The sequence below is a fragment of the Perognathus longimembris genome, chromosome 1 (assembly GCF_023159225.1).
Source record: "Perognathus longimembris pacificus isolate PPM17 chromosome 1, ASM2315922v1, whole genome shotgun sequence".
In the NCBI taxonomy this organism is placed as follows: Eukaryota; Metazoa; Chordata; class Mammalia; order Rodentia; family Heteromyidae; genus Perognathus; species Perognathus longimembris.
This window is the reverse complement of record NC_063161.1, coordinates 32,092,734-32,119,856: the sequence shown is the minus strand read 5'-3', so window position 1 is coordinate 32,119,856 and position 27,123 is coordinate 32,092,734. Positions and strand designations below refer to the sequence as shown.

Below are 27,123 nucleotides of genomic sequence, written 5' to 3'. Positions count from 1 at the left end.
ATTCTGTTTTTAAAAAAATGTTTCTTACTCTGAAAAAAAATGAATAACAGGAATACAAAGCAAACTCAAATTACATTAAAAAGCAAAACAAGGTACAAATTATGACTGTATTTTTAGTTTGCAACACATTTAGGCTAAATACACCTACATTCAACTGACCACATCCCCTTGCTTTGCCACCTTTCCCTGTAAAGATATAAATGAGACTAGAACCTGACCATGACACAGCCTATCTTGGCTATAGCTGACATAAGTAATCTCTCCTCACAGATGAGTAGCAGGATCCTCTAACATCTGCTTTCTGTATCTTCCAGGTATGACTTTTAAAATAGCTTAAATATCTATTTATGATTCCTGCTACCTTTTGTGTGTGTGTGTGTGTGTGTGTGTGTGTGTGTGTGTTGCACGCACACACGCCAGTCCTGAGCTGAGGCTTGAAATTGGGGCCTGAGCACTATCACTAAGCTATTTTGCTCAAAGCTAGCACTATGCATTTGACCCACAGCTCCACTTCTGGCTTTTTGATGCTTAACTGGAAATTTCAAACAAATATCCTCAGATTATCAGCCTCCTCAGTAGCTAGGATTATAGGCGTGAGCCATTGGCACCCAGCTTGCCACTGATTTTTTTCCACATTACTCTGATCAACAATTATGATTTTAAAATAGCTTTAAGTTCACAAAGAAAAGGAACAAACTACAGCATCACAAGTAGCAATATCCAAGTACTAGCTACAGTTAAGAATACTAATTATCAGTTAACTTCCATTCCTAACTTTTGAATGGCATCTATTTTCAATTTTTTCATTTCTGTAATATAAAAGGATACATAATAAATGTTTAAATATCTCATAAAGTTCTTTTACCATAGGCTGGCCAGCATCTGAGAACTTTACTTTGATATCTTTCAAGTGCTTCAGAATAGGCTCATCATGTTCCTTGAAATTAAAAAACAAAACAAAACAGTATTAAACATGGCACTGTTACTACAAACACTACAAACACTAGATGACTAACATATACACAAAATTATATGTAACTATGAATCTTAAGAATTGCTTTCCAGTTATAGCTTATACTAAATCAATTTCACATTGCGCTTTCTACTGCCACTGATAGAGAAAAAGTGACTAGACACAGAACTAAATCATCAGGTTTGTAGCGTGAAAAACACAAACACAAGTCGAAAAAGCATGCAATTTAAAAACACTTCCTGATTTTAATTACAGATTCTTATTCATTTTCTTCTTTGCTTAAGTAGAAATATAGTAAGAAGTCATCACGTTATTTTTCTTGATGTAATTTCCAACAACCGCAAGGCAGGGTAGTAACTACTATTAACATAGATAGATGGTAGAGGGTCAAGAAATAAGGACTTGATGCTAAGTTCCCCAAAGGAAGTTACATGTGTGTTGGTTTTCCAGAGAACAAGATAGTCGTGAATGAGTAAACATCTTTGCGGTATTCTTTGAGATGCTAATTTTCTCTGGATCAGTTCAGACTGAAAGGTATTTTGAAAGGATATAGATAGCACAAACAAAACTATAATTTATTTTTCTATCCTGTCTCACTACTAAGCACATAGACATGAAAATACAAAAGCTATGAGAAAGTACTAATCAGCGGTGATCGATTACCAATGAAGCTATTTTATTATCCAATTATTACTTTTAATTTAATCAAGCTGTAATTTTCCTTCTACAGAGACTTTAACTTCCAAAAAAATTTTAAGTAACAGTTTCTTAGGAATCAACACTGAACAAACTAGTTATCCTAGCCATGTAAGATTTCATCCTTTCAGGTAAACCAGTGTTTTTAAGAGTAAAATTACCTGAACCATGTCACTGAGTAAGTCAACATTCTTAAAAACAGTCAGCCAAAATTCAGGAATTCCTTTAGGATCTTCTTTTTCTTCATCCTTTTTCTCTTCTTCAATTTTGGCCTTTTCTTTCATATCCTCCTTGATAAGCAACAGCATATATTATTACTGAATACCTGTTACATCTCTTCAATAAACCTTTATACATCTCCTTAAATTATAGACAATGGCCTAGGGTTTATAGAACAAAATAAATCTACCACTTGTGGTGGCACATGCTTGTAATACCAGCCACTACTACTCCAGAGGTAGACCTAAGAATTTTATGCCCAGAGGCTGGTCACGCCAAGTACTTTCTAGTCCTACTAGTAAATCAGGTAGTAGAGTACCAAGAAAGCTATAGTTCTTTGCTCCAGGCCTCATTCCTGCTTAAAAATTAACTTCTAACCAAAGTTCTAGTTTAATTGTGTATAGATTGTTATCAGTTCCAAATCTTAAATGCATCAAAAATTATGGTAACAATCACACTGCTCCCCACTAGGGCTAATAATTGTAGGTAAAAACATTTTAGCAAGAAGGGGGAAAATACTTCATGAACAGTAAAAACAAAGACAAGCATAGTAACAATCAATAAACTCATTTGTCCTTGTTTTACTTTTGTTAATAAAAATATTGTGTTGATTATATTGTCTTTATCAAACATTAAAATGACAATCCTAGAGAAGCAGGGTCACCTTACAGCCCTGTACATTTGTCACAACTGTCTTCATCGTAAACAAGTCATTTAAAAGATGAGAACAATTTATAAAAGTGTGGAATGATTAATATAAAATGCAGAGGGGAAAGGTAACTTTGAGTACAGATGGTAACTGGCCAAATGGTGACTGACCTGTTTCATCTATCTTAAAAAGAAAATACTAATTTCCTAGGTATAAAAACTCCACTGTTCTACTGGGAATCAGTGCCTCATGCCTGTAATCCTAGCTACTCAAGAAGTTGAGATATGGGGATCACTGTTCAAAGCCAGCTCAGGTAAGAAAGTCCATGAGACTCTTCTTATCTCCAATAAACTACTAAAAAATCTAGAAATATAGTTGTGGCTCAAGTGATGAGTGAACAAAATAGCTCAGAGACAGGACTCAGGCCTGATGTCAAGCTCCATGACCAAGACCAAAAAAAGAAAAGAAACCAAAACACCCACACCACTGTTGGTTTCTAACTATTATATTGACACTGTGTAACCTTTCAATAAATGTGAATACTCTGACAACGTGTAAGGTTCTTTCATCACACATGAAGTTGATACTAACCGAAATTTCTTCTTCCTCATCAGGTTTCCATTCACATTCTTCTTCCGTGGGTTCATAAATTGCATTAATGATCTCAAATCGCTAAAATAATTTTAAGGGGGGAAAAAAAGCTCGCATAAAAACACTGGCATTCAAGCTTCTCATATTCAGGACCTTTATGTATTAAACTAATGAATACCAAAATGTTGACTATTGACATTTTTCCAACTATCTCTACTTTCCACTCAGTCAGAGGTTTAAGGATGAAATCTACTAAAAGTTTGTCCTACAGAATTTTAGGTAAATTAGAAGTATTACCTTATCAAATAGAGGCTGATAGAGAACAGCATACTTCCTTTCAAGGTCATGAACTTCTTCATAGAACTTGGCTTCTATCTGTGCACATTTAACTTGAAGATTTTTAAGAGCATTCACTCGTCTTTTAACTACCCTAGGCAAACTGAAAGGTCAGAAGACAGTTACATAGCATCAAAGTAAAACATGAATTAATAGTTCTTTTTTCACAATGAAAATGAAGCATAAGATAAGTAAATAAGTTTACTATCTGATTCAACTATACATTTAAATGTCAAGTCCAGTGTTTCTGACCTTGCAACTATAAAATGCAACCTTGTTTATGAAGTAAAATGATTAAATTTTTATTTTTTGACATTTTATCTGTATTATCTAATGTAAAAGGAAAACATATTTGGATGAGAAAAGTATCTTCTAACATTAGATTTTAGCCTGTATATTTAATTTGAAATTATGTAAGATTTATGAAGAAGGAAACACATTTAATTAATTAATTTGTTTATTTTGGACGGTAGCAGGGCGTCATGACCTCAGTGCCTGGGAGCTATCCCTGAGCTCTTTTACTAGGCTAGCTCTCCACCACTTTGAGCCACAGGATCACTTCTGGTTTTTGAGTGGTTATTTGGAGGCAAGAGTCTCACAGGAACTTTTCTGCCCAGGCTGGCTTTGAGCAGTGATGCTCAGATCTTAGCCACCTGAGTAGCTAGTATTACAGGTGTGAGCCACCAGTTCCTGGCAACACTCATTTTTAGGCCCTCTCTTAGCCTCTCCCCCCAAAAGGGTTCATCCTCAAAGGACTCATAATTTGAAGCAACTAGGTAAATTTTGCAATTTTTAAAGTTTTTTTTTAACTTAGCCAATTCTTAAAAGCAATCTGTTTGCTTAGAAAAGACTTATTCTCCTATATGGCAAACAGTTTTTCAAACCAGTAACTTACTTAACTACTACCTGAAAGCAGTTAAAATTAAATATTTTTTCTAAAAAACACCCAAAGATCAACTTTCTATTTCTTACAATTAAAAGTTTAAAACATGGGGCTGGAAATAGGGCTTTGTGGTAGAGTGCTTGCCTAGCATGCATGAAGCCCTGGGTTCAATACCTCAGTACCACATAAACAGAAAAGGCCAGAAGTGGTGCTGTGGCTCAAGTGGCAGTGTGCTAGCCTTGAGCAAAAAAAAAAAAAGCTCACGAACAGTACTCAGATCCTGAGTTCAAGCCCCAGGACTGGCAAAACAAAGCAAAAAAAAAAAAATGTTTAAAACAGTCTTTCTTTCTGTCAAAGTGGTAAACTAACATGAGCTCCTGCCTTTTTCTCTCACTCCATAGCAACACTAAACTTTTGAACCAAGAAAGAAAACTACACCCCTCTATCCCTCCTAAGCGACTGTCTGTAACTGGTATAGAGTGAGCTAAACGCTAGGCAGAAATGGCTAGATGTAGTTAACAAAACGTGAAACAGGTTACAAGAGACTACAAAAGCTTTGCTTTTAAAGCTCTTCCCCCTTGAATCGATCAATTTCTACCTATCCCCTTCATCATGTATAAGAGCCCAATACCAGGGTTCCTAGAGATAACCTGAAGAATCTATGAAAGTGCAACTAGGTCACTACCCTTCAATATAGGCATAGTGAATCAGACAACAAAGAGTGACTGACTCTCCCAAAGTAATTCAGGATAATGGCCTAGAATTGTCAGCCAACTTTGTATCTAAAGTAAGATTACTTATGATGTACTTAGGTTCATTCGCTGAATTTCTCCTTGAACTCCATAAAACTGTCATAGACCAGTCTCACCTTCATTTATCTCCCAATACTCATTGGTCTTGTAGGTATTGGTACTATGTATATGTAATCTTGCACACACCTATACATACACCTGATAGTTCCCACTATTCCTGAGCTCAAAGACCAAAGTAATCACACATTTGAGTAATACAATTTCTATGAAAAGATTCTAGCATTACCAGACAGCATTATTTAAAGAATGCAAATACATGTAGAGAAGAACATTACTATATGAAAGAAAAAAATCAATAAATCTAAAACCATGGAAATAGTAATATATATGAAGATAAGGGGATATGGTAACTAAAACAGTCAACAAACAAGATAAAACAGCATACATAGCCGACTAAATATAAGAAGTCCATGAGGTTGAAAAGTTCTCCCATAAGACAGCATGAAAAACACAAGGCAGAAAAGCTGATATATATGACAGAAGTGGCAACTGAGTAACAGCTACTCAAGAGGCTAAAATCTGAGGATCATGGTTTAAAGCCAGCCCAGGCAGGAAAGTCTTTAAGACTCTTAACTTCAATCAAACACCAAAAAAGCTGGGAGCCAGTCCCTAATTAAACACCAAAAAACTAGATTTGGGTCTATCACTTAAGCTATAGAATGCAGAGCAAAAGAAGTTCAGGAATAGCACTTTGGTCCTGAGTTCAAGCCATAGGACTGGCACAAAATAAATTAAAAAACACCATTTCTAGATTAGAAGGAAACTTGAGTAGACAAACTAGATTTTTTTTAATAAACAAAAAATGGTAGCCCCCAGATTTCCAAAATCTCAACTCAATTTTAAGTTGTTGTACAAAGGAGTCGCCACTTAGTAAAGCACTTTACAAATACAACGTGCCTTGATCAATGTCACCCCTTTCAACATTCTCAAATAAATTTTTGAGAGTTCTATCAAAACATTCAAATAGTTAACCCCTATCTCCTATAAGCTGATGCAGACAGACAGAAAGAAAAATAAAAGCAGCTGTTTATTTCTTTGGCAGCTGAAATCTTGGCATTTATACTAGTTGAGAGTTAGCCTTGTTTTTCAGGCACATACATATTTATTTATACACTTGCATACATATGCACAGGAATCTATTCACCATTAACTATACAATTTTGTAACAATACATTGTGATTACATTTATTCCACGTAGGCAAGGCTTGTTTTGATATCCAAAACATGTCTCTAAACAGGTATTAAATAATCTGCTTAAAAGTCAAGGAAAAAGCTCAAAAAGAACATTTGTATTAGCCTAGCAACAAGTTGGAAAATAAAACAGAAACTAAAGAGTACTAGTTCAAGAACAGAGTCCTTGCCTAACACAGGCAACATTCTGTGTTTGATCCTCAGTGCAAAAACATAAAACAAGGCAGTGAATTTAATGAGGTCAATTCTACTTTCATTCCCAAAATGACTGTAGATAAGTCAAAGATAACCTGTCTTTATTGCTAATGTTTAACCAAGTACTAGAAGTCTTAGACTATGCATGCATAAAGACAAAAATGAAATATGGTCTAATGTGGAAGATGAGAACCAAAACTGCCATTATTCCAATGTCTTTCTTTGGGGTAGGAGGAGACAACCACATTACTTCAATTATTTTAGCAAAGTTACTAGATACAGTATCAACTTAAAAAAATAAGCAGTACTCTGCATGCCTTTAACAGACAACCAAAATAGAATAAAATCCATAGCAGTACTACATCTAACACACATACTGAATGTAACCAAAAAATCTATGAAGAAATCTAAAACTACAAAAGACACAGAATTGGGGTATAAGTAAATGCAAATATATGAAAAAGAAATATAAAAAGGATATACTTATTTGTTAATCTATGAATTCAGTTTCAGTGCTTTTAAAGTTTTTGTAGGGTTGGAGGCATGGCCCAGGTGTTAGGGTGCCTGCCAATGAACATGAAATATCAGGTAGAGAGTCAAAAAAGTTTTTGTGAGAACTATGGTAACTAAATGTAACACATGTGAGATGCAGGTAGGTCTGAGTAGGCCAACCTTGGACTAGTGTTTTAGAGTGGGCAAGTGTGAAAGAAAGCATCTCGTCCTCCCAGATACCAACAACTATAGTGAAGTGCAACACTGACAAAAGAAGAGACAAAAACACAAATGAACAAAGAACACAGATATTGAGGTGGGAAAATAAATTTACCTTGTCAGATATTAAGACCTGATGCAAAGACAAGTAACTAAATATAACAATGACAAAAAGGACCAACAAAATAAAAGACTGCTGCTCAGAGACAAAAGCTTGTGTTTATATGGTAATATGTGATATTGAGCATACACATATTGGGGAGAAGGGGCTTATATAGTTACTAAATAAAAAGTAGCTACTGAAAATGAGGGGAGTGGGGAAGAAGAAACTAGATGTTTACCTACACCAAATACAAAGATGGAATGAAGGATTAAAGAATTAAATGTAAAAGAAAAACTACTTAACAGTCAATAGAAAATATAGACAGAAAGAGGAAGGACTTCCTAAACAATTTCCAAAATAGAAGCCGTTAGGAAATAAACTTGTTAACATGTTAAAGATTTAATAGCTAAGTCCATGGAAAAAGTCAGTAGAAATGGCACAAACTAAAAGCTGGTAAAAGAATAACATCTAGAATATATAAGGAATCCTGTAAACCATGAAAGACAGTAATTCCACCAAGAAAATGGACAAAAGGTGCAAACAGCCAACCAAAAAGGTCACAAGTTTTATGAAAAGAAGCCCAAAGTTCATCAGAAATCAGAAAATACAAATAAAATACAGACATACCTTCTAGACTGGTTAAAAAAAAAGAAAAAGCCCACAAAGGTGGATCATACCAACAGCAGTGACAGGAAGGTAAAGCAATCTTTAGGCACATTCAATACACCACTTCAAGAAATCAGGGTAAAAGTACTTTACGCTTGCATAGCCTACATTAAAAATCCTACAATGTACACATTCCAGAATTCTTACAGTTCCTTGAGAGGCTGACCATCACAAAAGAATCTGTGTGGATGGAGACAGGAATTTAAAGAAGATAATAAAACACTGTGGACCTACAATGTTTCCTAGAGAGCCAGGAAACATTCAGATGCTAATAAGGAGAGATATGGGTAGATTCCATCAACCTGAATTAATCTTGAAATCAAAAAGCAGAGTTAAAAGCTGAACAAGATACTCCGGCTATAGTGACATGTCACAAAATGAAGTATGTATTTCCACATATTCTGTGCATTGTAAACAAACTTCTAAACAAATCTTAGGAATGATTAAGATCAATATATTTTAGGTGGATTTGAACTAAAATTTTAGAAGATGAACTCTAAAAATAAGTGGCACTAAGAAAAATTCTAAACTCCCCATAATCCTACACTATATATTAACAGACATTAGATTTCCACTGTTACATACATAATCTTAGATGGCTTCTAAAAATACACCTGCAATGTTGATTACATAAAGAAAAACAAGGAGGATGGAAAAGAGAACTTGTACCTTTCAATGTATCCTGTTGGTGTGTCTACCAGACCATCAAGTCTTTCCTGAAGGGCTGCAAGAATCTGAGGATTTTGCATCATCTGAACAGTCAGCTGACGCGCTTTAAAAAAAAAAAGGGGGCATCAAAAGGATTTTATGAAAACGTACTATGTTGTTCACTGGAAATCCAATCATGAAGTTTTTGTAACTGGCCCATATAATGCTGCTATAGTGAGTAGAAATGGACAAAGGAAGCTAAAGAAAATGTATTCTAGGAAAACCCAATGTTTGGGAAAGTTGATTCCTAATGACATAAAGCATTCCAAAGGCCATTGCCACAATTAATTGCTATGAACTACATCTTTTTTCTATTCCTATGAACTATATCCTTTTTCTATTCCTACTACATTGTATTCTCCCACCTGGCATTTGGGAAGCCCAAAGCTTCATTCAGATGTCTAGCTAAGCTTTTGACAGTCATTTGAAAGGAAGCAGACAACACATATCAGAAAACTTCAAGGACAGTGCAGTTTTAGGCTCGGGATATAGACAAACATACTGTTTTTAGAAAAATAAAAATATACACTTATATTGTTAAGCAGCACTACCAAAAATAATCCCAGCCCTGGAACTTCTCCAAATTCAGCTAAGAACCAGCTGCTAAACACACAGCTACATCATGTCACTCTGACAACAGGGAGTAAAAATCGTGGCTTCCGGTGAGCCATTATATCCTTATCTATACTTCCTTACTCCCTGCTCCTTTCCTAGTTACCAAACTCAAGGTACAAGCCAGTGGACAAAGCACCATGATTCAAAGGGAACAGTACTCATTAACCTTCTCTAAGACACATGCCAGCAACCACTGGCTCCTGAAGTAATTTAAAACAAATACCTTTGATTTTTGTTTCTTCACCAGTTTCTTCTTCTTCTACTTCTTCAACATCATCCAAATCTTGATCAAGTTCAGACTGTTCTTTGCTACAATATCATAGTATCAAACCATAGTTCAAATATACCATTACAAAAAAATACAGAAAAACATTCATTTTCTACATCAATATGCCTCTTTCAATGGTAGAATTCCTAACTGAAGTGCTAAACTCTTGATTTAAAAGCATCTAGCCAAATATAAAATTTGTAATTCAAGCTTTAAAAATGTGGTTTGGTAGGTTTTGAGAGAATGTAACCTCAAGAAAACTGTTTGTAACCTAATATCCATTGATTCCATTCTTGCTTCTTAGTAATAGTATCATCTTATGTGGAAGAGCAAAACACCCAGGTCAAAGTCTACATTTCCTAGCCTAAATTGGCAGCTTGATTTGACTATCTGGCTAGGTTTTGGCCATGTGATTTAAAAAGCAGAAGTAGCATAGAACTTTGAGGAAGACTTTTTGTGAAATAGTAGAAAAGCTATCTTTTTAATGATCTTGTTCCCTTCTTCCTTCCATCTAGAACAGCGATCTGATGGCTATACCTTCAGAAACTACCCTAGACCAAACCAGGGCAAACATGAGCACCCAAAACTAAGGATGAAGTTAGGAAGGACAGAAGGATCCTGAATTCCTGATGACTGTTCAACCATACCTGCCTGTACTCACTTACTACCTTTGGACTTTGCTTTCCTCTTTACTTCACAGTGAAAAATGGAAAACCTCTCTCTGAACCTACTTCTTGTTTAGAGCAAAGCCAGGAGGATGGTAAACTAATAAAGAAGGCAAAAAGAAGGTAGTATACTCTATTATCTTAAGAATCATCAACACTAGTCTTTTGAAGATGAGACATCTGGCATTAGAACGGAGGTGAAGGATAACTAAGTTTTTGCTAGTTGTCACATCATACCACCTGGATTGGCCTTGAACTCACAATCTTGCTGTCTTGGTCTCCCCAGTCCTGAGATTATAGGTGTGAAGCACTTATACCTGGCTTCATTACATATTTCAACATAAGGACTAGAAATTTATTAATTTTTATGTGTAAATGACTACAAAACAAGTTTAGGTTTCTAACAACCAGAAAAGAAATTCAGCCTTTAGAAATGATGCAGATTACTTCTAAAGTATTTCTGATTCAATATATGTTGTATATTCACTGAATATATATCCAGAGGTAAGCAATATGAAGCAGGCCTTCCTTCAACATCCTTAATCATTTACTTAATATCTTACAATTTTAAAAACAGGTGGCTATAGTGGCAAGAGTGTTTGCCTCCTATACATGAAGCCCTGGGGGGTTCAATTCCCCAGCACCACATATACAGAAAACGGCCACAGGTGGCGCTGTGGCTCAAGTAGCAGAGTGCTAGCCTTGAGCAAAAAGAAGCCAGGGACAGTGCTCAGGCCTTGAGTCCAAGTCCCTGCATGGCCAAATTCAGCCAACTGCTGTTTTTGTGAATAAAGTTTTAACTAGTACATGTGTAACTAATTCATATATATATGTACATATATATATGGCTACTTCCATACTTCATGAGTAGTTAGGTAATTACAAAACACTACATGGCCCAACATATCTAAAATTTTTCTACTCAAGCCCTTTTAACTCTGACTTTGACTGGATTTCAAGAACAATGTTTCTTTTAGCCAAAATTTAATAGTAAGGGAGGGAGAAATCAAGCTATAATAATTTATTCTTTTCTGTAAAAGTTTTAAAATTGGTGCTTTCAGACTAAGACTGCAGGATACACAAACTCATCTGATTTAATCCTTCCAAAATCTCTACTAGAATGATAAAACATTTTTAACAAGTAACAAACAAGGACAGAAGAGTACAGAAGAGTAGCAAAAATTTGAAAGCTGACAACAGATAAAGGATAATCAACTTCACAGGGGAACTGAAATCTAGTCAACTGAAAAAACTGAGGACAACCCAAATTATCTTTGAAAGGAGAAACAATAGTAGGGCCGGGCACTAATTATGACTATACTTATCAGCTACTCAAGAGGACTAAGATGTAGAGGCTTTCAGTTCAAAGCCAGCCTGGGGTGGGGGTGGGGGCGAGCATAAGAAAAAAAAATAAAACAAAACAGCAAAAGCCAGGCAGGCATGTGGCATGGCTCAAATGATAGAGCGTAAACAATGCCTAAGTTCAAACTTCAATACTGAAGGTGGGGGGCAGGGAGGAAGCCTCCAGTATTCAAGCACATTCATAGAATGAAGACATTTAATGTAAAAAGTAAAAACAAATAGTTAAAATCCTTGATCTTCTCTTCAATCCTAGCAGAAATACGGCAGTTTCTTCTGCGAGGAGTAAAATTCAGAACTCTGAGACACAATTTAAAGTCCTTAAGATACAACATGTATGGAACAGAATGCTGAATGCAGAGACCTGTTTCTACCTGCTCTCTTTTAACTTGGCTCCTGCAACACTGGAAGCCAGATCTTACCCAGCCCTGTTCATAGATACAAGAATGGGCAAATTACCAAGTCCCTCTACCCAACACTTATGTTTTACAATAAAAAGTCTCTCAAATGCCTCTCCCCAAACCCTCCACTCAATTGCAATCGCCTCACCCTTTGTTTCTTAGTCTCACACATAGATTGGCCTTCAACTCTTAGTCTTCTGGGATAATAGGCATGTGCAACCATATTGAGCTTAATGCCTATCTTAGTGAGACAAGTAAATATTCCACTGAGAATGAAACATGGATAAAAGAAAACTTAAAGAGTAAACTCTATACATATTATAGAGAAAACAAACATTCAAATACAAGATACCACAATCAATTAAACAGGATGCTATTTTAAAAAAATAGATACAAAGAGCAAAGGGACTATCAGAAACCAAAATAAGGTTTTAAAACTCAAGAGTAGAAAGTAAGTTTTCTAAAGCTCTGCCTAGAAGGAGCACAGAGAGAAATATGGGAAAAATAGGTCAAGAGATAATTAGGAAACAGACCAACATACATCTGACAGAAGCTGCAGAAAGGGAAAACAGAAATAAGCAAATAACATCAGTCAAGGATATTCCCTAGAAATGAAGCTCCTGGATTTCAAGACTGAGAAGAGTATACTACTAAATGCATAACATGGGTTAAAAAAAAAATACCCAAAGAAGGAAAAATCTGAAAACAGGGCAGCTTCCAGAAAAGTTATTTTTATATATGCACATAATATCATACAACTGAACAAAAATTATCACTTTGAATCTCAACAGCAGCACAGAAAACATGATGACAAAGAAGCGCTACTTTCACAAAATGATTCCTAGTCCTTAAAGTCTACACGGAAACGATCAAGCAAAAGTCAACATTTTCATGTTATATTTAAAGTTCTGGGTGAATTTCCTTTGGTGTATGCCACGTGGCTCCTGTATATGATTTTGGTACACTGGGTATTGTACATATGCCTACCTGATCTGGGGAAGGGAAAGAAAAACAAAGGTGTAAAGAAATCACAAGAAATGTATTCAGTGCCCTATTATGTAACTGTATCCCTTTTGCACAATACCTTGTCAACAAAATTTAATTAATAAAAAAAAGTATTAAAAAAAAAGTGGAAGTGAGGTGTGGCAAGTGGTAGGTAGTGGCAGCCATAAGCAAAAAAGAAAAAGGACAACAAACTCCAAACAGAAACAACACAGAAGGTATCCAGAAAAGACACAGAACCATAGAACCACAAGGACAGTTTTACAGGTCAAGGCTAAGCAATCCATATGAGCAGTACTCAGAAAATCACTTTTTGACAATATAATTAAAATGTCTGCTGCCACTCATAGCCTAAAGGCAGCATATATACAAGAGAACACGGACCCAAATTCTGATGAGTGTTTATCCCATACCCTGATAAATAAAAGACTATCTGCCATTTACTTCTTGAGTTTGTAGACTACAGTGTAATTAAAGTACTATGGAGTGCATCCCATATTCCCTGGTCATATTGTTTAAGACATCCATCTACCCAAGAAACCTACCACATGAATGATTAAACTCACATTTCCCAGAATGTACCCATATTTTACCTGCTTCAAGGTACATTATACCTTACCAATAACTTTTCTACAATAGACTATTGAGATAGTTTGTTAGACTCTGACCACCAAGATTGTCTCTGGTTTTTCATTGTACTATATTGGAGCCTTCAATTAATAGTGGTAGTAATAGTAACTAAAGTTGAACCTCTTTCCACAGATACACTTTTATATATATGTGTGTGTGTGTGTGTGTATATATATATATATATATCTTCTATAGTTAAAACACATTACAATGTAAGTAGAAAAACCTTTGGAGGGAAATATATATGGTAAAAATAAGTTTGGAAAATTATCTATGTTCTGTTTGTTATTGTGCTTAGCACCACTTTCCCAAGGATACACATTGAACAATAAATTTATAATTATATACTGTCATATATACTACATTTTATAGATACACTTCCAAAACAGTAGGAACTAAGTACTGGTCAATACCACAAACTTTCTAAGTACCTAATAAAAATTATATCACAGTATTAGTAACACCAAATCACAGTGATAACCAAATCTCTGAGAAAAAAGAAAAAAACTGCCATCCACTTACTTGTCAACTTCTGCCATGTTATAAGAACTCCAAATATCTATAAAGAAAAACATCAGTGTTAAAAAAAAAAGGGTATGACTTAATACCAATAAAAAACACTTAAACTCTTCAATCCATATATTGAGGAACACTATCCCAAGAGATATATAAAATGTATATTCTTTTTACTTTGTGCTGCATTTTTTTTCTGGTGGCCCTGGAGACTAAATCCAAAGCCTTGGCATATGCTAGGCAAGGACTCTGCCACCGAGCTGCATCCCCACTCGCAGTGTATTTCCTTTAAAACAGTATCAATGCTTAAAAAAAAATGATGGAACATAAAAATAGTTACCAAAATAATTTTTCCACTAAAGTATACCAGGCTTTTAGGCTGTTTATAACACTGTTGTTAAACAATTCAATGTTTGTACAACTGCAGAGAAAGTTGTTTTAAAGTATTTAAATTCTAATTATTATGACAATTATGAACAATTTTTGCTAAGCTTCTTCTTTGGCTACTGAGCAATGCAGAACAAATTCACTTCTAACATTTTTTTTATCAAATTCATATTAAAAAACAAAACTACAGTCTGGGCAGAAAAGTCCGTGAGACATTTATTTCTAATAAACTACTCAGGAAAACCTGGAAGTGGTGCTGTGGTTCAAGTGGTAGAGCACTAGCCTCGAGCACAAAGCCCTGAGTTCAAACCCCAGGAAAGGAAAACAAACAAGCAAAAAACTAGTTATACCTACTATAAATGCCCTGGAGGTTTCTCCCCCTCAGTCAGTCATGAAGGTTGAACTTAAGACCTGGGTGCTGTCCCAGCTTAAGGGAGCACTCTACTGCACTCTACCACTTGGAACCAGAATACCACCTCCCTAGGAGGACTTTAAAAATAAAAGGCTTAATAATCCCTATGTGAAATGTCAGTTCTTGAAACTATTTTGTAACTAATAAAGTGTAGGATATCTCAACCTTCATCAAGTAATTCTATCCTTTCTTCCTCATGTCCTGTCAGGGCCCTTAGTGACCCTGGGCTTATGGACAATATTGTCTACAACACCTGATTGCCAGGTCTGAATAAATTTACTTGAGAACTCATCAGAACAAGTCTTAAGATCTTTCCCACTAAAAGATTAGAACAGAGAATACTGCTTTTAGAAAATGAATTAAATAAACCTACGATTGCCAGGTATGATGGCAAAACCTAAAACTCCAGCACTCAGAACACTGAGACAAAAACCTGGGCTACATATATCAAGTTCCAGGGATCTTACATCTCAAAAAACCTAAACAAAACAAAGCACAAGCAAAAAAGAGAAAACAAGATTAAATGTATTATATTCAGAAATATGGCTGATTAGAAGCAATCCAGAATGCTAAAATTCTAAACCAAGTCTAGACACAATCTTAGATTAAAATCAAGTCTATCTTTTTTTTTTTTTGGCCAGTCCTGAGGCTTGGACTCAGGGCCTGAGCACTGTCCCTGGCTTCTTTTTGCTCAAGGCTAGCACTCTGCCACTTGAGCCACAGCTCCACTTCTGGCCATTTTCTGTATATGTGGTGCTGGGGAATTGAACTCAGGGCTTCATGTATATGAGGCAAACACTCTTGCCACTAGGCCATATCCCCAGCCCCCAAATCTATCTTTTAATAAGTAAAATCTGTAACAAAACTCACTGAGTACTTAAAAAACTAGCAGGTAGAGAGGAGTAAAGGGAGTTAAAAGACAATATATACAGGGTAAATTTGATCAAAGTGTACTATATGTATAAATGTAAATAGCACTTTGTGTAATTTATGAAAATAAAACCTCAAGTCTAAAAACTAAAGCCTTAGCATTAACCTGAGAAAATCTTACAACATGTATACACCTATATCAATGTTTAGTGTTCATTACTTAAGAAAGGGTTTTTTTTCCTAGTATTCATGTACTGCCACTGTGTTACACCCAGTCGTTTTGCCTTTTTAGTTTTTCAGATACAGTCTGTGCGCCTAGGCTTGCCTGGAACCCCAATCCTCCTATCTCTGCCTCCAGAGTAGCTTGGATCTAAGGCACCACCACATAGCAAGCTTTCTTTTCTTTGGGAGGGGGAAGTATTATACCACTTTGGTTATCTGCTTCTAGCCCCCCCCCCTTTTTTTTTTGCCAGTCCTGGGGCTTGAACTCAGGGCCTGAGCACTGTCTCTGGCTTCTTTTTGCTCAAGGCTGGCACTCTATCTCTTGAGACACAGCACCACTTCTGGCTTTTTCTGTGTATGTGGTGCTGAGGAATTGAACCTAGGGCTTCATGCATGCTAGGCAAGCTCTCTACCACTAGGCCATATTCCCAGCCCCCTTCTAGCCCTTTTTGCTTACATTGTTTTTTTCTGTGTGCAAGGGGGGGGGAAGGGCGATGGGTGGGCCGGACTGGGGGGGGGGCTTGGCGTGTTTGCCAGTCCTGGGGCTTGAATTCAGGGCCTGAGCACTGTCCCTGGCTTCTTTTCGCTCAAGGCTAGCACTCTACCACTTGAGCCACAGCGCCAGTTCCGGCTTTTTCTATATATGTGGTGCTGAGGAATCGAACCCGGAGCTTCATGTTTATGAAACACTTTACCACTAGGCCATATTCCCAGCCCTACATTATTTTTTTAATAGTCTCCCATTTTGTGCCCAAGTTTCTATTTAAGGCTAGTTCCAACTTTAGCTTCTTAAAGCTGAAATGACAGGTACCCTCCAATGTACCCAGCTTTCTACTGATTGAGATGGGAATCTCAGATCCTCGCCTCCCAGGTAGCTAGGATTACAGATAAGATCCAGTGTACCCAGCTTCCAGCTTGTTTTTGAAATAAGGTCTTTTTGCCAGGGCTGACCTATTTCTGCCTCTCAAGTAGCTAGGATCAAAGGTATGTACTACCATAGCTAGCCCAGAGAATTAAGATGATGATTTTAGTAATACTTGGGAAAGTATCAAGTCTCTATACTACAACAGAACTATTTCTTCTAATACATCATCTTCTCAAAGTATTTTCCATTTGCTTTAAATAATTCTAGTAATACTAGTTACTCTACAGATATTAGACAACTAGAAAGCATTTACAAAATGTTCAAACAATTATGAACACTATCTAAAAAAATAATAGTCTCTAAAATAATCCAAGTTGGATTAATTCACATATCAACTCATCAAAGATTTCTTTCCAATCCAAGAAAAATTGTAAACTTGCATTCTTAAATCTGGCTAATGTTGTTTAACTATAACTTTTCCGGAAAGTAACCTGGATAAAGACTATCAAGACTAAGCATGTTGTCCTTGTATTCACTTGTAAGACTGGTCCACATGGGCTAGGATGTCACCACAAAAAAAAAAATAAGTGAATCCAAATGAAACTTATTATCTTGGTACAAGAGGCAGATACAGGATGATGGCTAGTTTGAGGGCAGCCTGGGCTAAGCAAGATCCTGTCCCAAGAGGCAAAAGAAAATTTCCATTAAAAAATGAAAATCCTAAGGGAGGGGCTAAATATGATCAAAGCATATTTTAGGTATCTGAAAATGCTACAATGAAACTCAGTTTGTGTACAATACACATTAAACAAAAAAAATCTTTTAAAAAAGGATGGATAGCATATTAAGACTTTGCATGATCAAGGAGTAAACCTTTGATCACAGACTTAGGAGGCAGAGATACTACTCAAACTCTGGTGAACAAGTTCTACTGATTCTTTGCCTCTCCGCCCAATGTTTTCCTCTCCAATCTGCACATTCTGGCTAATTATTTTATCTTTCTTTTCATCAATGTTAACTCCTCTCTAAGATAATTTTGTGCAACCTAAAGCATATCCCAACTGAAAAGACAGAAAAACTCATGACATAAGAGGAATTACATCTGCTTTTGCCAATAACTATATTGTGTATACTTCAGAGTAGTCCACATAACATTATTATGGCATATGCATAAAACAGAATGTTCTGCAGTCAAAAATAAAGCAGTTCTTATGACCCTACCAATTGCTCATGCCTGTAATAGGGAAGGTCACAGTTTGAGAGTAGTCAGGGCCTAAACAGTTCACAAAACCCTTTTAAACCAACAGCTGGCCATTGTGGCATGCACCTGTTATCCTAGCTTTATGGTAAACATAAATCAGTGTATTGCTTCAGCAGCATACTGGGGAAGAGAGCAAATTCTATTTCAAAAATAGCCAATGCAAGGAAGGACTGCAGGTTTGGCTCAGTAGTATAGTTCCCACCTAACAAGTGCGAGGTAGAGTTCAAGTCCCAGCAGTACCAAGGGGGGGAAAAAGCAGCTTTCAGAGCTGATAAGTAAAGAACACTATGAGGTGAGTTATATGCACACTTTGATATGTGTACATAATACACACTTTCTTATAAAAAAAAAAACCTTACATACATACACACACACCTTCTTTTTCATGCTGGTGTTTGGAACCAGAGCCTTGTATATATATGCCAAGCACATACATTATCACTGATATCACAGTCCTCTAACTTCTAGGAAGATGAACAAGAAACCTAACACTGGGAAGAAATATGAACCTACTTTTCATTTTGCATTGTGTGGCTTTCTAATACACAGAAATTTACTTAATTCAGTAACATTTTGGAATTTACTAGTTTATTTAATACTTACTTATCTAGTACAGTCAGCAATGGTAAAAAGTATCTCTAAGCTTCCATATTCAAAATGTTGTGCCATTTTAACATGTTCATAAATGGACTACCATGCTACTGAATGTCCATTTCAAACTCTTAAAAGAATTTTAAATTCTTAAAATCAAATTTTACCTTATAAGATTCAAAACAATGCTTGGTACAGTGTTCCATATACATACATAATCCTAGCACTCAGGAGGGATACACTGTGAGACCTACCTCAAACAAGAGAAGAAAAATTCAAGACAAAGCAGAACAACACTTCAACCTTCTATTTCTGGCTAAATTAGACCCCCTACTTTCAAAGCAGGCAAACCACGTCTACAAAAGGATGGAGAGAGAATCAAGGAGCATATCCCATTAATATCTACCAAATCTATGTTTTTTATATCCTCAGAAACAATAAGCCAGTTCTTCTGGACAACCATTCTAAATTCATCTCATCTGAGTTGCCCCATCCCTGGCCTCTGCTAGTATGTTTGAAGATACCTGAACATCTACATCTAAATGTAAGTAAAAGGCATTTTCTTTGCCTTAGACCTCAAATAACTCATTCAAGTGGCTGTCAAAAGGCAACAGGAGCAAGGAAAACAAACAAGAAATTAGTCCTACCAAGACTCACTAATTGTCAAATAGACTATAAACAAACAAATGAAAGACAAAGGTCAAAAGATATGGGCTTACTTAAACCTGAAAATACAGTGTCTGGGACTGAGTGTAGTTCAATGGTAGAAGACCTATCTAGCATGTACAAAGTACTAACCTCAATCTAGAGAAGGAAGAGTAGAAGAGAAAGCAGGCAGAGGAACAGCAGATGCAAAAGCAACACCCATTTAATGATATAGCAACATTTGGAAAAGAACAGAACTTACAGAAATAAACAACAAAGCTGGGGTGTATGGCTCAAACTCTAGTACAGAAACAACTGACATCAAATCGGACTGGCAAAGTACATGAGATACAGCCAAAGAGAGAATTATAGGAACTGTAAGGAAGCTTGTAAGAAATACATAGAGGGGCTGGGGATATGGCCTAGTGGCAAGAATGCTTGCCTCTTATACACGAGGCCCTGGGTTCAATTCCCCAGCACCACATATACAGAAAACGGCCAGAAGTGGCGCTGTGGCTCAAGTAGCAGAGTACTAGCCTTGAGCAAAAAGAAGCCAAGGACAGTGCTCAAGACCTGAGTCCAAGCCCCAGGACTGGCCAAAAAAAAAAAAAAAATACATAGAAAGTCACAATGGGAAGGTATGCTGGATCCTAACAAATCATAATTTGAAAACATGAAGAAACTCCTTAGTAAAGAGAGGAAGCCACTGAATGAGTCCACAAAAAAAACTGTCTGTGGTTTATTCAATAGCTAAATGTCCAGATTCCACTACCAATCTTTTCACAATGGTTAACTTAGAGTACATCTCCATACTATAAAGTGGTTTCTTGAGTCTACTCTGCAACAGAGATTAAGAGCTTTCCTCTTCATTTGCAGATAAAATATTAAGCACCTAATCTTGCAAAACAAGACTAAAACTGAGATTTCAAAGCTTACTTCTAAAATGCTATTTCAAAAACCAAGGTTCATTCCCAATTAAATCATACACTAGCCATTGTTTTACAAAAAAGACTATTTCACTAGGAAACAGGCAATGTTTAAAAAATGCAAATAGTTTGAGGCAAAAGGGAAAACTAGTAATACCCAAGGACATAAAGCTTCCCTTAACATAGAACCTCACCTCATTCCAAAGGTACCTTACACAATTCAGTGTTTCAGACCTGGATGCTGTTTTAAAACATTTTCATTGATCTAGAGCTTAGCACCATGTTTGACTCCATTACAACCTCACAGCTTAAATATTTTCCACTCACTTTTATTTCAGTGATATCAACAGTCAAGTTTGAAGTGGCTTTGCATCAACTCCCAAGGAAAACTGAGTATTATTGGGGAACACTATCTTCAGTACAAAGGATTTCAATAGCCACAATACCATCTAATAAAATAGAAAGGAGTACATACACAGGCTACAGTGTTGGATAAAAATTGATTAAATGTTTAAACGTATCCACATGTAATCTCCCAATTATTACGTACGTGGCACACATAGCTCACAAATACATACATACACTCACATGTATACATTTACATATGTAAAAATAAAACTGAGAGGCTATTAGCCAACTATAAAGAAATTTCATGTTGAAACAAGACCTTGTGCCTAGCTTTTCCCTAGAGCAAAGTGGAACCCCTAAGTTAGAATGCATTTTGAATTCCAAGTTTGGAAAGGATATTTCTTCTGAAACTACAAATATGTCATCCTAAGTCATCACTCACTCATATATGCAACTCATGTAAGCATTTTGGCCACAGTATACTTCACTTTCCTTGTTGAAATGTTAGTACTACCTATGCCTAAAAGAATTAAATCAGGTAATAATACATGCTGAAGGATTTAAAACACTAAATAGCCATACTGATTAGCTATTTTATTATTTCGCATTGTACTTTAGAAAATGATTTCTATAGCCCTCTTCCACAGTAAAATTCAATAAGTTCATTTCTGAAAAAGTTAAAACAAGTACAGAGGCCAATTTCTCTAACTAGCCCACTAATATGGTCTAATGTTTTCTATTAACACCTTAAGAACAGGTGTAAAGCCTGTCTCACCCTCTAACAGCACTCTGTCCATAAGGAAAGATCTTCATATTCAGATGAAATTAGTTTGAAATGAGACCTAACATCAAGGTTCTTTTCTGTAAATTATGTTGTAAATACTACTCTATAGGATCCTTTAGCCCCACTTCCTTCTTTCTTCATAGCTCTCATCACAGCATTTTATATCTAGGCAACCAAATTGTTTTGTTTATGATAAAAGAAAGATACATGTCCAAACAGGTGCTAAAATAGTCAGAGGTTGCCAAGAACAAAACCATAGGTTTGACTAAAATTTACATTCTGAACAGAATGATCATACGATTTCTATATTACAAAAGGGATTTGTTCTCTAACCCTTACATTACATTCAATTTATAACCAAGCAAAATATGAACAGAGTAACCAAAATATCTTACTTTTGACACTTTCAGGCCTTTTTAGTCAAACTGATCTTGCTGGTCCTTTCGTGTGTGTGTGTGTGTGTGTGTGTGTGTGTGTGTGTAACCTATTTGAATGGCTTTCCAGAGAATTTAGAATCAAATCTGTCACTTGAAGCCAATATGAGCAAACTGAACAAAATAAACTTCAAACTGAATTTCAGATTAGTTTTGCTACTAGTGTTTTGAAAGAACAGGAACAATGATGTGCCACATTCAGTATTAGATTGCCAATTAATGGCCACAAATTTATTTATAGTTGTTATGGTGGCCCATACCTTGTAATCCTTGCTACCGTGGAGGCTGAAATTGCGAGGACTGTGACTAAAGGTCAGCCTGTGCAAAAAGTTCTCCAGAACCATAAAAGGATAACTGCAGTGGCAGGCATTTGTCATCCCGCCTATGTGAGAATCCTAAAAGGAAGACCTACAACTAGGCTGGGGAAAATAACCAAAGCACAAAAGGAATGCTGCAAGTGTAGCTTAAGTGGTAAAGTGCCTGACCAGCAAGTGAGTGCAAAGCCAATTTCAAACCTATCACAAAAATAAAATAAAAGGCTGCCTGCAAGGTGGATCACGCCTGTAATCTTAGCTACTCAAGGGTCTGAGATCTGAGGATGGGAGCACAAGGGATTCTTATCTCCAATTAGGGACCCCCCCAAAGCCAAAAGTAGAGCCTCAGCTCAAATGATAAACACTAGCCTTGAGCAATAGAAGTTCAGAGACAGCACCCAGCCCTGAGTTCAATCCCTAGGACCAGCACACACACACACACACACACACACACACACACACTCATAATGTTGACAAATAACAAAATATTAGCAACTCCTAGAGAGTCAATGTCAACAATGTCAACAACTTCAAACAAGCTTGAGACACAACCACTGAAAACCTGATTTGTCTTCAATTCTTTTTTAAAGAAGTTTAATCTATGGAAACTTTGCCCTTATCCAATACAAGATAAGGAGTGGAGTTTTACTCTTTATTTATTTTTTTTTTTTTTACAGTACTAGGATTTGAGATCTGGGGGTCTTGTGCTATGCAGGTGCTCTATCAGCTCGCACTTCAGCCACAACTGTAGTCCAGGAGTATTACATTCTAAGTAATATAAGGATTAAATACTAGAGACAAGAAAACAGGGTATATTAGTTGGGGGGGGAGGGAGAACTAGCAGTAATGATGACTGAATCAGGCTGTTGCACATACCAGAAATGTGCTCTTGCTACTTGAGTCACAAGTTCAACACTATAGATATTAGCTTTAAAAGATGTTCTGATGGCATCTATTTTTAGAAATAGCAAATTTCATCTTGGATTTCCTAAACCCAAGCAAGAAGGTAGGGTGTGAGATTGTTTTTTAAAGTGTAGTCTTTTCAGGGCTGGGAATGTGGCTTAGTGGTAGAATGCTTGCCCAGCATGCATGAAGCCCTGGGTACAATTCCTTAGCACGACAAAAACACAAAGGGCTGGAAGTGATGCTGTGGCCTCAAGTGGTAGAATGCTAGCTAGCCTTAAGCAAAAGAAGCTAAGGGACAGTGCCCAGAACTGGCAAAAAAAAAAAAAAATTAAATAAAAATGCTTTGCAATAAAGAAATCTGTTTTTTTTTAAAAAAAGTGTAGTAGTCTTTTCAGAACTCCTTAAAACTATGGTTGTCTAAAATAAAGACTCCTAGAGGACAACCAGTGTCAAGATTATCATTCCTTTTGTACTCAAAGCCCAGACCTCCACAGCAGGAGCTGGGGCTGGGTCTCTTCCTCCCTTCACTACTGGAGATTTTCTAGGAAATGGGGCAGTGACAAAACTCCATGGCACATAAACCCTAATCCCACCTCAAACTTCTTTCCAGTTTACCCACCCCCACACCATTTTAAAATAGGTACAATGAAGTATTTTTTCATAGAACTTCAATCAACTAATCTGTTTGCCTAAAAGAATTAAGGCAATTACTGCCCAAACCCTTTTTATTTCAACTTAGAACTATCCGGAGATTGTTGTTTTTAATCGATTAGGATCAATCGTCTCCAAAGGGGGACACCCCACTCCTGACTGTAACTAGGTTACACAAAACACTATTTCTATCTTCTTAAACCCCCCCCCCAAAAAAAAGCACCTCACATGAGTTCTTTAAAATCGCCAGTTAACATTTGATATTTTCCTGATACAAAAAAAAAAAAATTCAAGGGAAGCCGAGGTGAGTTTGACACCCCAAGGAACCAGCTGATCAGCTCAGGATTCCTTTGCATCACCTATCTACCGCCTCGACCCCCTTGAAGCCAAGGAAGGGCAGCCCTCCCAGACTACAGGGTCTCCAACCGGGCACAGCTAGCGGCCCCCGCGCCTACCACCACGTGCGAGGTCTGCGGCCCGGGGCTCCTGGCTGCCTCCTGTGGGCGGAGGCGAAGCCTCGCGGCCTCCACCGCCCATCTCCCGGCCCTCCGCAGCCCCTCCTTCCCATCGGAATTCGCAGCCTCCGCGCCCCTCTCCATCCCCGCCCCCCCAGCGGCTACCCTCCCGGAGGTAATTCCGGATGAGAGGTTGGGGGTGAGGGGAGAGGGGAAGGAGGGTGGTGTAGGGCGGCTGGGGGCGGGGGGGGGGGAGGGTGTACTGGGAGGAGACCGGCCCGCATTCCCCGCGCCCGCCCGTGCCTCCCGGCCCGTGGCTCCTTGCGGCTCCGCCGGCTCCACGGAGCCCACCCGAGCCGACGTCGCAGCGCCCTCGTTCCCGTCCGCGCGGAGAAGCCGGTGGGACACCTTCCCCCCAAGAACCTCAGTCCTCCTCGCCCTCGAGCCGCCCCGACCCCGCACCTCCGCGGAGGTCCCTGAGGAAAAAAAATAAAATCAAAAACACAAGGAAAGAAACCCCCTCGGCTGCTGGCCCGGGCCCCGGGAGGCAGCGAGGTGGATACTCGGCCGGCCTCACCGAGAGGCCCCAGGCAGCCGGCGGCCCCGGCTCTCGATTCCCCGATCCTCCCGCCGCTCCCCGCCGCGCAGGCCACCCGGCCCAGCCCCGCGGCCGCCCTTCCCTCCCGGGCCTCCATCCGTTACCGGCGACGAGTACGGGGAGCCGGACGGCCGGAGCTGCGCAGACAGTGACTCAGGGAGGCAGCGGCGGCGGCGGCGAGGAGGAGCAGGAGGCGGCGCCGCGAGCAGATGGCGCTAAAAAAGACCCGAGAGCCCGCCGCTCGCGCTCATATACAATTAGCGTCAGCACGTAGGGCCCGCTCTACCGCCCCCCCTCCCGCCCCGGCGTCTCCTAGCAACGCGAGCGGGAGGCGGGCCCGGTTGCCTAGTAACAGAACCGTCCTTCTTCCCCGGCGACCTCCACAGTCTCCCGGTGGGTTCTTCCCCCTCAGTGTAGTGCTGGGGCGCCTCGTCTTCCCGCCAGTGTCTATCCACCTCCCCCATACACACACACACACACACACACACTACACACCCCGCCAACGCTTTTCTGCTCTCTGAGCTGGAAAGAAAATCTTAATCCCATCCTTTGTGGCCCAGGGACGATGCAAGAGGGTCTGGGGCCCTCAGAGGGATTTTCACCCTCTTGGCTTGAAAGCAGCTAGGGCTGAGGTTGCAAGGCAGTAGACCAGATGCAGGCTTGCCACATCCTTGACCTTACCCCCTTCTGGATTCACACACACACACACACACACACACACACACACACACACATTTTCCTTCCCTGCCTAGCATTGTTTTCTTCCTCAACACCTGAGCATTTTCTGCAGGTCCCAGAGGGTATACATGCCTTTCAGATTGCTCTGCATCCTACTTCACCCTTTAAAGGGCTGCTCCACATCCTACCGGTACATCCTTTTAACTCATGTGCAACCCCTAGTTTCTGCTTTAGGTCATTTGATGGATGAAAATGGCATGTTTTGTATATTCTTGGGATACTTTATGAGAGGGCACCAGGATAGGTTGTTTCGGCCTTCTGAAAAGATGAATCCTTCCTAAATCCTCAGATTTGTGAAACCCTGTGGCTGTTTTTCGACTGATGCCATGTCATCTCATGTTGACTTTTTTTTAAAGGATTATTAACTTTTTATTTTGAGACAGGATCTCATCAGGCTAACCTTGAACTCATGATCCTCTTACCTAGGGCCTTTAATTCTTAAACCAGTTGTTCTCAAAGTATGGTTGGAGTACCTCCAGAGCCTTTTGCAAGAAACGTCAGACTATGTCTACAGTAATATCTTTAGCTTACATAGGCCAATGGATTTTCCAGAAGCTACATGTCATGTGATAGGGGCACATTAAAACTAGAAGCAGACAGGAGAATCTGGTCATCTCTTGTAAAACCAGATATTAAAGAGCTTTGCAAAAAGGTAAAAGAGTGGGGCTATTCTACCTGTTTTTTGAAAGTTATTTTTTCCATATAGAAGGCTATTTGGTGTTACCATTGATTGCTTAATCACTGTCGTAAGTGAAATAATGAAAAATTTCTTAAAGTTTCTCAGTTAATTTCTTTTTTTTTTTTTTTTGGTGGCAGTACTGAGTTTGAATTCAGAACTTCCTACTTGCTAGGCAGGTGCTATACCATCTGAACCACACCTCCAACCCTAAATGTTAATTCCTAATAAACTGAATATCAGTATGAATGTGCATCAGATATCTTTAGGGGAAATCCAGGTGTAGTGGCCAGCATTCAAGAGGCTGAGTCAGTAAGATTTTGAATTCAAGCCCAGCCCGGCCACACAATTGAGACCCTATCTCAAAAAACTCAAAATAAAATTCTTTATAATCCTTAATTTTGTTTATCTAGCTATTAATTTATTTGCAGTACTGCAATTTGAATTTAAGATCTTATGCCTGCAAGTGTTCTACCACAGCTCTACCACAGCCACCACTCTAGCCTTTTTACTTTAGTATCTTTCCAGTGAGCATCACAAGCTTTTACCAGGGTTGGCCTGAGACCTCAATCCACATACCCTGTGGAGTAGCTGGGATTAGAGGTGTGCAGTATCATGTCTGGCTGGCCCTGTAGTTCTCCATTTTTAAGGGTAAAAATGTCCTGACCCCCCCCCCCCAAAAAAAGGAGAGAGAGAGAGAGAGAACCTCTTCTCTAAATGCTGAATTTCAAATGCTTATAGTTATCTATTTGAACCTTCACATTTCACAACTCTCTCTTCCATTTTAGAGACTATATGTTGCCCCCTTTGGTGCTCCCAAGTCTTACTGAAACTAGCTGTTTATCTATAGATGC

General features: G+C 38.2%; 1 protein-coding gene and 1 long non-coding RNA gene across 5 annotated transcripts in view; one reads left to right on the top strand and one right to left on the bottom strand.

The window, feature by feature from the left end:
- The window catches only part of Nap1l1 (nucleosome assembly protein 1 like 1), a 31,304-nt gene extending 6,197 nt beyond the window's left edge, over positions 1–25,107 (bottom strand). For 3 of the 4 annotated variants that reach the window (XM_048359288.1, XM_048359297.1, XM_048359304.1), the window contains exons 1-8: positions 24,960–25,107; positions 14,196–14,232; positions 9,572–9,657; positions 8,695–8,797; positions 3,426–3,567; positions 3,129–3,209; positions 1,831–1,959; positions 866–937 (exon numbers count right to left, since the gene is read on the bottom strand). In XM_048359288.1, coding sequence (XP_048215245.1) covers positions 866–937; positions 1,831–1,959; positions 3,129–3,209; positions 3,426–3,567; positions 8,695–8,797; positions 9,572–9,657; positions 14,196–14,212 — 630 coding nt within the window. In that variant the 5' untranslated portion in view covers positions 14,213–14,232; positions 24,960–25,107. The remainder of the gene's footprint in view (positions 1–865; positions 938–1,830; positions 1,960–3,128; positions 3,210–3,425; positions 3,568–8,694; positions 8,798–9,571; positions 9,658–14,195; positions 14,233–24,959) is intronic. The other variant, XM_048359310.1, reaches the window with a different exon arrangement.
- Positions 6–12,927, top strand: LOC125361079. The gene is made up of 3 exons (XR_007212876.1): positions 6–19; positions 3,595–3,601; positions 12,731–12,927. It is a non-coding gene; the product is annotated as an uncharacterized LOC125361079 (long non-coding RNA).
- Positions 25,108–27,123: the final 2,016 nt, after the last annotated feature.